At 40.4% G+C, this 15487-nt stretch overlaps 1 protein-coding gene across 1 annotated transcript; it reads left to right on the forward strand.

Annotated features, from left to right (window-relative positions):
• The first annotated feature begins 2523 nt into the window (after positions 1–2523).
• On the forward strand, positions 2524–13358 carry tdh2 (L-threonine dehydrogenase 2). The gene is made up of 9 exons (XM_017475624.3): positions 2524–2925; positions 5646–5814; positions 8796–8838; positions 9969–10039; positions 10131–10280; positions 11060–11232; positions 11346–11436; positions 11552–11821; positions 12943–13358. Exons 2-9 carry the CDS (start codon positions 5658–5660, stop codon positions 13086–13088), a joined length of 1101 nt encoding a protein of 366 aa, XP_017331113.1. The 5' UTR covers positions 2524–2925; positions 5646–5657; the 3' UTR covers positions 13089–13358.
• Positions 13359–15487: the final 2129 nt, after the last annotated feature.

Here is a 15487-nt window from a genome sequence, read left to right on the forward strand (position 1 = left end):
AATGGATAATGAATTTGCTTAATCAATAATAATAAAAAATTTTATTTATTAGTATATAACAGGGTTGTTTTTTTTTTACACTACTGCATTGCTGGCAATTGTACCTACAATTGGCAGCTGTACTCAAGCAAACCCAAAGTATACTGTGACCTCCAGTAATATTGGCACCCTTGGTAAATATGAGCAAAGAAGGCGGTGAAAAATTGTCTTTATTGTCTAACCTGTTCAAAAAAAAAATTGTTTTGTTCAAAAATTTCACAAAAATACTCAGCTCTCATGGATATCAAACACTTGCAAACATAACATGGGTTTATATACATATACTGTGAGTGGAAAAAAGTATTTGATCCCCTGCTGATTTTGTACGTTTGCCCACTGACAAAGAAATGATCCGTCTATAATTTTAATGGTAGATTTATTTGAACAGTGAGAGACAGAATAACAACAAGAAAATCCAGAAAAACGCATGTCAAAAATGTTATAAATTGATTTGCATTTTAATGAGGGAAATAAGTATTTGACCCCCTCTCAATCAGAAAGATTTCTGGCTCCCAGGTGTCTTTTATACAGGTAACGAGCTGAGATTAGGAGCACACTCTTAAAGGGAGTGCCCCTAATCTCAGCTTGTTACCTGTATAAAAGACACCTGTCCACTGAAGCAATCAATCAATCAGATTCCAAACTCTCCACCATGGCCAAGACCAAAGAGCTCTCCAAGGATGTCAGGGACAAGATTGTAGACCTACACAAGTCTAGATTGGGCTACAAGACCATTGCCAAGCAGCTTGGTGAGAAAGTGACAACAGTTGGTGCGATTATTCGCAAATGGAAGAAGCACAAAAGAACTGTCGATCTCCCTCGGCCTGGGGCTCCATGCAAGATCTCACCTCGTGGAGTTGCAATGATCATGAGAACAGTGAGGAATCAGCCCAGAACTATACGGGAGGATCTTGTCAATGATCTCAAGGCAGCTGGGACCATAGTCACCAAGAAAACAATTGGTAACACACTACGCCGTGAAGGACTGAAATCCTGCAGTTCCCGCAAGGTCCCCCTGCTCAAGAAAGCACATATACATGCCCGTCTGAAGTTTGCCAATGAACATCTGAATGATTCAGAGGACAACTGGGTGAAAGTGTTGAGATCAGATGAGACCAAAACGGAGCTCTTTGGCATCAACTCAACTCGCTGTGTTTGGAGGAGGAGGAATGCTGCCTATGACCGCTGGAACACCATCCCCACCGTCAAACATGGAGGTGGAAACATTATGCTTTGGGGGTGTTTTTCTGCTAAGGGGACAGGACAACTTCACCGCATCAAAGGGACGATGGACAGGGCCATGTACCGTCAAATCTTGGGTGAGAACCTCCTTCCCTCAGCCAGGGCATTGAAAATGGGTCGTGGATGGGTATTCCAGCATGACGATGACCCGAAACACACGGCCAAGGCAACAAAGGAGTGGCTCAAGAAGAAGCACATTGAGGTCCTGAAGTGGCCTAGCCAGTCTCCAGACCTAAATCCCATAGAAAATCTGTGGAGGGAGCTGAAGGTTCGAGTTGCCAAACGTCAGCCTTGAAACCTTAATCACTCTGCAAAGAGGAGTGGGACAAAATCCCTCCTGAGATGTGAGCAAACCTGGTGGCCAACTACGAGAAACGTCTGACCTCTGTGATTGCCAACAAGGGTTTTGCCACCAAGTACTAAGTCATATTTTGCAGAGGGGTCAAATACTTATTTCCCTCATTAAAATGCAAATCAATTTATAACATTTTTGACATGCGTTTTTCTGGATTTTCTTGTTGTTATTCTGTCTCTCACTGTTCAAATAAATCTACCATTAAAATTATAGACTGATCATTTCTTTGTCAGTGGGCAAACGTACAAAATCAGCAGGGGATCAAATACTTTTTTCCCTCACTGTATATAAAGAAATATAGTTAAATATAGATGTGTTACATAAGTAGGTGTAACAATTATTGGCACCCTTTTAGTCAATACTTTGTGCTACCTATACTTTTCCAAGATACCAGCTCTGAGTCTTCTCCTATAAGGCCTGATGAGGTTGGAGAATACACGGCGTGGGATCTGAGACCGTTCCTCCATACAGAACCTATCGAGGTCCACGTGGTGGACTCTCCTCTTCAGTTCACCCCACAGGTTCCTGTACAGTTCCTAGTTCCTGTACAGCCTCTATTACAGTTACAGTGAGAAGTTTGGGCGTTGTGACAGGTTAATACTCCACACTAGGTGTGTGTGTGTGTGTGTGTGTGTGTGTGTGAGAGAGAGAGAGAGAGAGAGAGAGAGAGAGAGAGAGAGAGAGAAAGAGAGAGAGAGAGATTAACTACAAAACGGTCCACTTTGTTGTCATATAACGGTTTTCACGGTCATTTAGAAGAGCTGAATGCTGATTGGTTAAAACTGTTCTAGAACGCGTGGCGTCATAACGGAAAATATTTCAAAAATGACAGTTATTAAAGCAGTACGCCGCTCGAGCACGGTGTGTCAGTGATTACATCACGACACGCCCTCTTGTGGCTGACTATAGAAATGGCGGGAGCGGGAAAGGGCCAGGTCAGCTGAACACTACTACAATGAAGCTGTCCCGAGCAGCAGTCAGCAGGTTTTATTCCATTATTTATTTATTTAGCTCCTCTGACGCTTGGGGCGGAAGTTGTAGTCCAGACGACGTGATAACCCATGACAGAGATGGCGGTAGGAACTACATTTCCCAGAGATGCGCGCGAGACCAGCCGCTTTGTTTCACCCAATGATGAGCAGTCCCACTGTAATCTCTCCATTCTACCCCCTAATACACCCGAAAATCCTCCTGCTGTCATCCTCAGCCCTGTTTACCCCCTCACACACGTGTTCATTCTCTGTGTTGCTTTAACCTGCAGTGGTGAAGACTTCAAGATCCATAAACAGGTCAGAAACTTCTGTTCCTTTTTTTTATTTTTTATTTTTTAAAAGCAATTTGCTTAAAAATGTGACTTAAGATGGATCCTAATCTGACCACATGAAACACACACACACACACACACACACACACACACACACACACACACACACTTGTATGACCTCAGACAGTATTGATATTTAATGAAGTCACTTCTACAGTCTTAAATGAACACCCGGAACATTAACACTTCCATATGACAATGAACATTTACACTCTCATAATGAACTCGGGTGACCTCAAAATGAATACTGAAATGACTCTTATAGTGCTACATGAACACCTTAAGTGTTAAACTAACTCAAAGTCTTTTGTTTCAGCTTGACATGTCAAGCGAAATGCATATCACGCTGTTACACACCAGTATTGATGAATGTCGACAGTACTTTCATATCGTTAAAGGAACACCTTAAGTGTTGTCCTTTAAAAGTGTTTATTTAAGCTCAGTGTTTTAAACAAAATCCGTGTTACGCTGTTGAATTCACACGTGTCGTCGTGAATTCATGTTCAAATTACTCTAAGAGTGTTAAATAAACACCGTAAGTGTTCCGCCGACGTTTACGGTGTTTATTTGAGCTTAACGTGCTTACCGATCCGTATCACGGTGTTGAATTAACACTCAGAAACTTTACACTGACACATAGGATTGGAATGAATGTTGACATTACTTTCATATCGTTGAAGGAACACCTTAAGTGCTGCTCTAACTCTTAAAAGTGTTTATTTAAGCTTAACGTGTTAAACCAAATCCATAATTACTGTGTGGAAATGAACACTTCTGAATGGACACATCTCATTTTGAATTAAAGCTGAAATGACTCTTATTGTGTTAAATAAACACCGTAAGTGTTGCGCCGACATTTACAGTGTTTGTTTCAGCTTAATGTGTTTACAAATCCCGTATTACAGGTGTGGCGTTAACACTTGTGCTTTTGGATTAACACGGAAGGTATTGGAATTAATGTTGAAATTGCTCTTATTATGTTAAATGAACATAATTTACAGTGTTTATCTCAGCGTAATGTGTTTACAAATCCCGTATTACCGCAAATGGTGAACTAACTCTTAAAATGTTTCATTTAAACCTAACGTGTGAAACAAAAGCCATATTAAAATGTTGACTTTAACATTTACGCTGTTGAATTAACACCTACACTGTCATATTAACTCGTTAGTGTTGAATTAACACCTACACTGTCATGTTAACTCGCCAAGTGTTGAATTAACACCTACACTGTCACGTTAACTCGCCAAGTGTTGAATTAACACCTACACTGTCATGTTAACTCGCCAAGTGTTGAATTAACACCTACACTGTCATATTAACTCGCCAAGTGTTGAATTAACACCTACACTGTCATGTTAACTTGCCAAGAGTTGAATTAACACCTACACTGTCATATTAACTCATTAGTGTTGAATTAACACCTACACGGTCATATTAACTCGTTAGTGTTGAATTAACCCCTACACTGTCATATTAACTCGCCAAGTGTTGAATTAACACCTACACGGTCATATTAACTCGCCAAGTGTTGAATTAACACCTACACTGTCATGTTAACTTGCCAAGAGTTGAGTTAACACCTACACGGTCATATTAACTCGTTAGTGTTGAATTAACACCTACACTGTCACGTTAACTCGCCAAGTGTTGAATTAACACCTACACTGTCATATTAACTCGCCAAGTGTTGAATTAACACCTACACTGTCATGTTAACTCGCCAAGTGTTGAATTAACACCTACACTGTCACGTTAACTCGCCAAGTGTTGAGTTAACACCTACACTGTCATATTAACTCACCAAGTGTTGAATTAACACCTACACTGTCATGTTAACTCGTTAGTGTTGAATTAACACCTACACGGTCATATTAACTCGTTAGTGTTGAATTAACACCTACACGGTCATATTAACTCGCCAAGTGTTGAATTAACACCTAGACGTTTGTATCGAGTCATACATGATCAACTAGGTGCATGATGTGATTGTCTTAACATCAGTTAACAATTACAGTGTGGAATGAACTCATACAGGGTTCGTTTAGGTCTAGCGGGATGTATTAGGCTAAACACTGGGTTAATTAACATCGCATTACATGTTACATGTTAAATTAAACATTGTAATAGTTAAGTAAACAGTTCAATAATATTAAATACTGGTTGTGGTGTTTAATTAATTAATAAAGTGTCGGTCTTAACTAATGCTATAATATTTTTCATTTAATGCTGCACCGATTCCACACCAATGAAACTGTCGTGGTGAATACAGTACTTCAGTTCTATTCAGTCTGTCAGTGTTGAGTTCACTCTTCGAGTGTTGAGCATTGAGTTAATAACGGCGTTGAGGTGATGTTCTCGGTGTTGAATGAACTCTCAGTGTTGAAAATGTATATAACCTGATTAGTGTTATTAGTCATTAATGATGTGTTGAACGAACACTGTTTATTAAAGCCCAGTGGGTTGAATCACTTCAGTCACTGTGCAGTTTGTAACTCATATGGTGCCAAATTTCCTTTATTTAATTAACTTTAAAACATTGAGAGTTAATTAATACAGCTAGACGTGCTGTAGCTATATAAACACCGAGTTAATGACACGTCAGGTTCATTTAACACGTGGATGTCAGTTAGCACTGATGTGTTTAAAATGCTTCGTTTGTAAAGCATTTCTGCTGTTTTTCAGGTGTAGTCGAATATGAAGACGTGTAAACGAGCTTCGGCGTTTTTCCGCTCGCTCTGTCGATTCAGTCTTCTTCATCGGAGCATGAGTTGGTCACCGAGACAAATCAGATGCTGGAAAGGTCCAGAGTCGTCAGACAGTCTATCAGACTGTCCTCGAGTCCTGATCACGGGTACGTCGCTGAAAATAGACGCCTACGAGCTTTAATAGTTACGTTCTTACGTTCTGGTCAGGTCGATTTAACTTAACTGAAACTCCCAGGACATGTTGCTCACATCGTAACTAAATACCTTTACTATTAGTCTCACTGCAGTTACTGAATAATAAGCTGAATGTTGAATTCTGGATTCTGATTGGTCACCAGCATTTATTCTGTACATGTCTCAGAGTCGTGGTTTAACCTATATACATATACATGGAGCATAATGTGGTGTGTAAACACAACGCAGCTGAACGCAGCATTATACACCGCTACGTGGGGTATACAAATTGCAAGATCGCTGCAGTATAAGAGGAATAAAACCCTTCAGGGTGTGCAGTGTATAGGAAAATAACCATCTTCAGAGTTGTAACAGCAGCTCCGCTTCATCACACCACCCTGTTGTTGATTCATTTCCTACAGCAGCATGACACAGTGTGTGTGTGTGTGTGTGTGTGTATACTTCAAATGTCAGTCCTGGTGGAGTCGTGCTTTAACCTATGTACATGGAACATAATGTGCTGTTGTGTGAAAACAGTGCAGCTGAATGCACCATTATATACCAACAACACACCATTATATACCAACAGCAAACCATTATACACGAATAACACACCATTATACACCAACACACCATTATACACCATATACACCAACAACTCATCATTATACACGAATAACACACCATTATACACCAACACATCATTATACACCAACAACACACCACTATACACCAACACACCATTATACACCATTATACACCAACAACACACCATTATACACGAATAACACACCATTATACACCAACACATCGTTATACACCAACACACCATTATACACCATATACACCAACAACACATCATTATACACGAATAACACACCATTATACATCAACACACCATTATACACCAACACATCATTATACACCAACAACACACCATTATACACCAACAACACACCATTATACACGAATAACACACCATTATACACCAACACATCATTATACACCATATACACCAACAACACATCATTATACACGAATAACACACCATTATACATCAACACACCATTATACACGAATAACACACCATTATACACCATATACACCATTATACACCATATACACCAACACACCATTACACACCAAACAACACACCATTATACATCAACAACACACCATTATACACCAACAACACACCATTATACACGAATAACACACCATTATACACCAACACATCATTATACACCATATATACCAACAACACACCATTATACACCAACACACCATTATACACCATATACACCAACAACACACCATTATACACGAATAACACACCATTATACACCATTATACACCAACAACACACCATTATACAACAACACATCATTATACACCAACAACAAACCACTATACACCAACAACACACCATTATACACCAACACACCATTATACACCATATACACCAACAACACATCATTATACACCAATACATCATTATACACCAAACAACACACCATTATACACCAACACACCATTATACACCAACAACACACCACTATACACCAACAACACACCATTATACACCAACACACCATATACACCAACACACCATTATACACCAAACAACACACCATTATACACCAACACACCATTATACACCAACACACCATTATACACCAACACACCATTATACACAAATAACACATCATTATACACCAATACACCATTATACACCAACAACACACCATTATACACCAACACACCATATACACCAACACACCATTATACACCAACACATCATTATATATGAACAACACATCATTATACACCAACAACACACCATTATACACCAAAAACACACCATTATACACCAATACACCATTATACACCAACAACACACCACTATACACCAAAGACACACCATTATACACCAAACAACATACCATTATACACCAAAAACACACCATATACACCAACAACACACCACTATACACCAACAACACACCATATACACCATACACACCAACACACCACTACTCACTGCACAACACAGCGCAACAGAATGAAACAGGATCATCTCTATAAGACTGTTAAGCCTAGTTATCGATATATTTACTCATTTCAAGCTAAATAAAATGTATTCTTTTGGCAGATCATTTGTGTCTACCTCTAGAATAAGACTATTTCTATCTTGAAAGGAGTAGGAACACTGTTAAATTTAATAAAGTTGAATATTTCTTGCTAAGATGTCTTCTTTTTTTTGCATTGTTGTAATAAACTAAACCCCTGTGAGTGAAGACGTTTACAGGAAGCCAGATGACTGGTTGAATGAATGATTTTTTCCCCTATTTTTTCTCTTTTTCCTCCCTATCTGCCGACTAAAAGATGATCCTGATTGATCCTGGCGACAAAAGCCCGCTCACACACCGGAGCGGTGTATAATGCTGCGTTCAGCATTGTGTATTTACACAACACCACATTATGTTCTATGTATATAGGTTAAAGCATGACTCTGAGCCTCCAGGACTGAAAAATGTAAAGGATAAACACTAGTGGCACGCTGTTATAGGAAAATAACTTAAAATCTTTCTCTCTCTCTCTCTCTCTCTTGAAGTTAGTACGGCAAAAAAATTAACAAATAAATAAAACGCAGCGTGCTATGTTACCAAGAAACCACGAAAACTCGCCTGTCCTGCAGAACTTACAGCTTTATCTCTGACACTGGAGACTCCTTCCGTTAATGTTACATACAGAAAACTTCACCATATCAACGATTACGCACGTACATGTCCCTGTGAACGAGCTGTTACTATAGAAACGATAACATACCAGAACGTGTGATTTGTAGCTGCACTACTGTCAAAGCTGCTGTTGTTGAAAACTAATCAACACCTTCTGCTGTCCAATCAGAATTCAAACAGCACTGAATCTGATTCTCTCTCTCTGTTCGAAGGTGGCCTTGGGCAGCTCGGTATCGGACTGGCGCAGATGCTGAGGTGTGTATGTGAGTGTGTAACTGTAGCTAGCGTTTAGCATTGGATTCATATACAGTACTCCTGCAGAGAGCACTCATGTATTTCCCAGTTAAGGCCCATATACGTCCCAGCTAATAGACGCAAATACTTGTACTGACCAAAACCAAAACATGTGATTAAATGCTAATCAGACACCAGCGAAACTTTGACCAGGCTGTATAGGCGTGGCCTAATATTCAAACGAGCATGCTTGATTGACAGCGCTCTGTCTGAAACGCCGCCTAAACACAATGTCACAATAATCGGGATTGTTCAACCTCCACGTAGGAACCACTCACTCATAGAGTTACACAGTTAGCTTTCACTTGCTCGATTAGCTTTTACCAGCTAGATTAGCTTTCATTCTCTATGTTAGCATTCACTTGTTAGATTAGCTTTCACTCTCTATGTTAGCTTTTACTTGCTAGATTAGCCTTCACTGATTAGATTAGCTTTCACTCTCTAGGTTAGCTTTTACTTGCTAGAAAGCTTTCACTGATTAGATTAGCTTTCATTCTCTACGTTAGCTTTTACTTGCTAGATTAGCTTTCACTGATTAGATTAGCTTTCATTCTCTACGTTAGCTTTTACTTGCTAGATTAGCTTTCACTGATTAGATTAGCTTTCATTCTCTACGTTAGCTTTTACTTGCTAGATTAGCTTTCACTCACTAGATTGGCTTTTGCTCGCCAGGTTAGCTTACACCTTCTATATTAGCTTTCACTCTCTAGGTTAGCATTTATTTGCTAGATTATCTTTCGCTCGCTAGATTAGCTTTCACCTTCTAGATTAGCTTTTACTGACTAGATTAGCTTTCACTATCCTTGATTAACTTTCACTCACTAGGTTAGTTTTCATTTGATAGATTCGTGTTTATTTGCTAGATTAGCTCTCACTCACTAAATTAGCTTTCATTCTCTAGGTTAGCTTTCACTTTCTAGATTTGCTTTCAATGATTAAATTAGCTTTCACTCACTACATTAGCTTTCACGCTTTGGATGAGCTTTCACATACTTTGTTAGCTTTCATTTAAAACCAGAAAGTAAACACTCAAACTAAAATGCACTGAATCTACAGGTCTGATGTTTCTTTATTTGTGAATCTGATCTCAGGCAGCAGTATGGTCGAGAAAACGTGATCCTGTCTGATATCAAGAAGCCTCCAGCAGAAGTGTTGGACATGGGTACACAGATGTATTCTCTATATTCAGTGTGAAATATTTGGTGCTGGTTGTGGTGTAACGCGGGTGTGTTCTCGCCGTGTGAGTTGTTCAGGTCCCTTCGTGTACGCTGATGTTCTGGATTATAAAAACCTGCGTGAGCTGGTGGTGAATAACGGCATCACGTGGCTGGTGCATTACAGCGCAATGCTCAGTGCTGTGGGAGAAACCAACGTCCAACTGTCCAGAGCCATCAACATCACAGGTTCTCCTCTTCTCTCCTCTCCTCCACTCTCCTCTCCTCTTCTCTTCTCTCTTCCACTCTTCTCCTCCTCTCCTCTCCTCTTCTCTCCTCTCCTCTCCTCTCCTCTTCTCTCCTCTTCTCTCCTCTCCTCTCCTCTTCTCTCCTCTCCTCTCCTCCTCTCTCCTCTCTTTTTCGCTCCTCTCCTGTCTTCTCTCCTCCTCTCCTCTTCTCTCCTCTTCTCTTCTCTCTTGCACTCTTCTCCTCCTCTCCTCTCTCCTCTCCTCCTCTCTCCTCTCCTCTCTCCTCTCCTCCTCTCTCGTCTCCTCCTCTCTCGTCTCCTCCTCTCTCGTCTCCTCTTCTCTCGTCTCCTCTTCTCTCTTCTCTCCTCTCCTCTTCTCTCCTCCTCTATTTTCCTCTCCTCCTCTCAACTCTCCTCTCCTCTCCTCTCCTCCTCTCTTTTTCTTCCTCTTCTTCTCTCCTATCCTCTCCTCTCCTCCTCTCTCCTCTCTTTTTCGCTCCTCTCCTGTCTTCTCTCCTCCTCTCCTCTTCTCTCCTCCTCTATTTTCCTCTCCTCCTCTCTCCTCTCCTCTCCTCTCCTCCTCTCTTTTTCGCTCCTCTCCTTTCTTCTTCTCTTCTCCTCTCTTTTCCTCTTCTCTCTCCCCTCTCTTCTTCTCTTTTCTCTTCTCTTTTCCTCCTCTCTTCTCTTCTCCTCTCCCCTCTCCTCTCATTATCTCTCCTCTCTTCCCTTCACTTCTCCTTTCTTCACTTCTATTCTATTCATCTTCTCTTCATCTTGTCAGGATTGCATAACGTCTTAGACCTGGCTCTGGACAACTCCATGCGCCTGTTCGTCCCCAGCACCATTGGAGCATTTGGCCCCTCCTCTCCCAGAGACCCCGCCCCCGATCTCTGCATCCAGAGGCCTCGCACCATTTACGGCGTCTCCAAGGTCCACGCCGAGCTCATGGGCGAGGTCAGCTTTTTATATCACACTTCTACTTTCTGTACGCTTCACGTGTCATGAGTGTGTTATGCGATGAGTGTGATGTGGAAATGCTGTGGTAATGTTCATCTGTTCGCTATCAGTATCTGCACCATAAATACGGCTTGGATTTCCGCTGTCTACGTTATCCTGGAGTTATCTCAGCCTACACGCACCCCGGCGGTGGCACCACAGGTAAAATTCACCCATTCACACAAAATAAAGAACAATTCTGGACCAGAATTTGGGCTCCAAGAACTCTGGAATCCAAGGTGCTTCGGTGACTTGCTTGCTCTCTCGCTCTCTTCAGACTACGCGGTCCAGATTTTCCATGACGCTCTCAGCACTGGACACCATGAGTGCTACCTGCACCCAAAGACACGCCTACCCATGATGCACATCTCCGACTGCCACCGGGCCACTGTTGAGTTCATGCAGGCTCCTGAATGTCAGCTCTATCTCCGCACATACAACATCGCCGCCATTAGCTTCACCCCCGAGGAGGTGGTGGAGGAGATCCGCAAACACCTTCCTCACCTGAGGGTCACCTACAAACCAGACCCCATCCGTCAGAACATTGGTACCAACCAAACCACAAGCAGTGGGACACTGAATAAATGTGAAAAATGTTAAATGGATGGATGAGTTGCTGTATTCTAGAATAGCTGAATGGATAAGTAGGTGGATGGACAGATGCATGGATGGTTGTTGAAATGACTTGATGGATGGATGGATGGATGGATGGACAGTACGTGGATACATAAATGAATGGATGGGTGAATGGAAAAATAAATAAATAATTTGAACGAGTGGATGGATAGATGGATGACGGTATGGACTGATAGATGCGTAACTGGATGGATAGATGAAATAAAGGAAGTTCTGATGTTTGGATTGTTAGTTTCTTGAATAAAATGGGGGGATAAAATAGGGCATTGATGAATGGATTGTCAGACGGATGACTGGGTGGATGAATGGAAAATGGTGAAAGTGGATGGATAGATGGATGATGGTATGGACTGCTAGATGGGTAGCTGGATGGATAGATGGAAAACAAGAGGATGGATTGATGAAGGAATGGAGAGAGATGGGTGGATGGATGGAATAAAGAAAGGACTGATGTTTGGGTTGTTAGATAGATGGATGGATGGATGGAAAATGTTAAATGAGTGGATAGACAGATAGATAGATAGATAGATAGATAGATAGATGTGAAGGAATAGAATATAGATGGGTGGCTGACTAGATGGATGGAATAAACGACTGATGTTTGGGTTGTTAGACAGATGGATGGATGGATGGATGGATGGATGGATGGATAAAATGGTGCATAGCTTAATGGCTGGATAATTAGATGGATTAATCAGGAGAGAGATGGATGAATGGCTGACTTGCTAGATGGATGGATAAAAAAGGGGGAATTAGTTTATGGATAAACGGATAAAGGAATGGACAGATGGCTGGATAGATGAGTGGCTTGAAGAATAGAGAGATGGAATAAAGAACTGATGATTGGATTATTAGATTCTTAAATTAATGAATGGATGAATTAGCGAACATATAGATGGATAATGTGTGCCTGACCTGATGGATAGATGGATGGATGGATGTATAGGTGCATAGTTACTTTTGGTAACTGTTGGTATTGTGTGAATGATAATTGATTGTCTGATATGTGTGTGTGTGTGTGTGTGTGTGTAGCAGACAGCTGGCCGATGCGGTTTGATGACTCTAACGCTCGGAGAGATTGGGGCTGGGAGCCGGCGTTCGGACTTCCCGAGCTCGTCACGGACATGCTGAGTCACCACCGGAACAGGAGAGCGAGCGTGGACCTCGGCGTTAGCTAGCAGCCTCGTCACACCACACCGTTGTTGATAACTTTCCTATAACAGCACAACACGGAGTGTTTTATTCCTTACAAAATGCAGGTCTCTGCTCAGGGTCAACATTGTGTACATCACATTTGGAAGTTGTAGCTTGAGAAGTCAAGGAGAAACAAAATCTGCGTTCTTTCTGGGATGATGAAGGAATGAAAGAAGGGATTGGTGCTGTATAGTGCATTAGCTGCTGATTTTTATTAATCAATTTTATACATTCTATGTTTAAAATATATATATATATATATATATATATATATATATATATATATATATATATATATATATATAAAAAGATTTTAGAAGTATCCAAACCTCCATTTGAGATCCATTGAGAGAAAAGAAGACTGGAATGATCTGCACCATGTATTCCTCTTATGGTGCAACACGTAACAGCACTGAAATATGACTGAGTCTAGGATGCAACAGGAAGAAGAAAAAAAGAGAGGATACAGGAGAGATGAAGAGATGAAGGATGTCTTGTGCTGCTGGTTTAAACCTGAAAGGGGTTTTTAAGCAATGTGAAAAATGACACGTGGAAGTCTGTGGAAACGTTGAGGAGAGATGAAAATGTGATGTGAGTGAGCTACTTCTATAGATACCACAAAGACGCGGGTTTTGGAACATTTTCAAGGAAAATTAGAGTAATAATAATTTTTTTTTTAAAAAAGCATAATAGAAAAGAAAATGTCTTTATGGACAGACGTGTGATTTTGGAAGTAAATGGACATGGTTTTGAGTTGAGCTTTTAAAGATCTATTCATTTTCCTGACATTCTCAAGGAGCGATAATATGAAGAAAAGACAAAAGAAGAAAACACAATGAACATCTCTTTATTAACTGGGTGTGATTTTAGAGGTCACAGTGAGCCATGGAGGTGAGCTTTCAATTTTCAATCATTATCTGAACTTGAATGTAAATTACTGTATTATTCCCAATTGTGATGCAAGTTTATTTATCAGGGAGGGAAAAAAAATAAACGAATTAATTAATTAATTAATTAACCATTTCATTTGCTCTGTATTGTGATGTATGATGAATTTGTGAATTATTTCTTTCAAAACTAATTTTTTTTTCAATCCTGTTGAACCCAGTTCGATCCTGATCTCGGATTATTGTCCGTGTAGAGTTTTTGTTCTCCCCGTGTCTGTGTGGGCTTACTCCGGGTTCTTCGGTTTCTTCCCACCTCCCAGAAACATGCATGTAGGTGGATTGATTACGATAAAATGCCCCTCAGTGTGAATGAGTGTCTTGCAATAGAGAGACACAAGTGTATTCCCGCATCAGGCTCAACAGACTCCGGATAAAGCTCTCTTACTGAAGATGAGTGAATAAATGAAGACCCCCAGAGTGTAATTTGTATATTTTGCTTTATTTTGGATGATAACTGTTCAGTGCTACCATATTTTATTGCTTATCGACAAAGCCTGATTTTGAGTTAACCCTGATGAACCCTTTATAATCAAGTTCACAATATACATCAATATACATTACTGTGCAAAATCTTAGGCACCCTATTTTTTTTTTTTATACAGATTTTGTTTATATAGATGTTTATTGTATGACTTCTACATTATAGAACCAGTACAAAAAAAAAACACTACAGGAAAATGCTTGTATGTCAGTAAAGAAAGCAACATATTATGTACCAGACCACTTAGACAAAAAAACGAAACAAAACAAAAACAAATGAAGGCTACGGCGTTTTGCATGTTGAGAAAAAAAAAAGAAGAAGCTAGTGCCACGGTCAAAGTCTCCATAAGAACTGTGGCAGATTCTCCAAGATCCTCAGTAAAACTTACCAGCTAATGTCCTTATAAAACTGCACAAATTGTACCTGATTCTACTGTTTGTTTGTTTTTAAAGCAAAGGGTTGCCACACCAAATATTGACTTTGTTTAGTTTAATAGTGCTAAAATGTAGAAACATTTCATTTCTTCATTTTCGAAACTATCTTTGCTTTACAGCATTTCTTAGCATATATACAGCACTGTATCCACTGATCTAAACTATATGGCTAATATCCATCCATCCATTTTCTATACCGCTTATCCTACTGGGTCATGGTGAACCTGGAGCCTATGCCAGGGAGCATCGGGCACAAGGCGGTGTACACCCTGGACGGGGTGCCAATCCATCACAGGGCACAATCACATACACATTCACACACCCATTTATGCACTATGGACACTTTGGACATACCAATCAGCCTACCATGCATGTCTTTGGACTGGGGGAAGAAACCAGAGTACCCTTGCAGCACAGTGAGAACAGCAAAACTATTATAACTTTGCTGTTATAATAAGCTCCACTCTTCTGGGAAGGCTATGATTTTGGAGTGTGGCTGTGGGGATTTGTGTTCATTCAGC

Source organism: Ictalurus punctatus, chromosome 9 (assembly GCF_001660625.3).
Source record: "Ictalurus punctatus breed USDA103 chromosome 9, Coco_2.0, whole genome shotgun sequence".
Lineage (NCBI taxonomy): Eukaryota > Metazoa > Chordata > Actinopteri > Siluriformes > Ictaluridae > Ictalurus > Ictalurus punctatus.

Excerpts from the sequence above, each read along its gene's own strand:
- tdh2 (XM_017475624.3), top strand. The coding sequence starts at position 5,658 with ATGAAGACGTGTAAACGAGCTTCGGCGTTTTTCCGCTCGCTCTGTCGA. Across the intron at positions 8,839-9,968 it reads GGACTGGCGCAGATGCTGAG|GCAGCAGTATGGTCGAGAAA; the intron begins GTGTGTATGTGA and ends ATCTGATCTCAG. Across the intron at positions 10,040-10,130 it reads AGCAGAAGTGTTGGACATGG|GTCCCTTCGTGTACGCTGAT; the intron begins GTACACAGATGT and ends TGAGTTGTTCAG.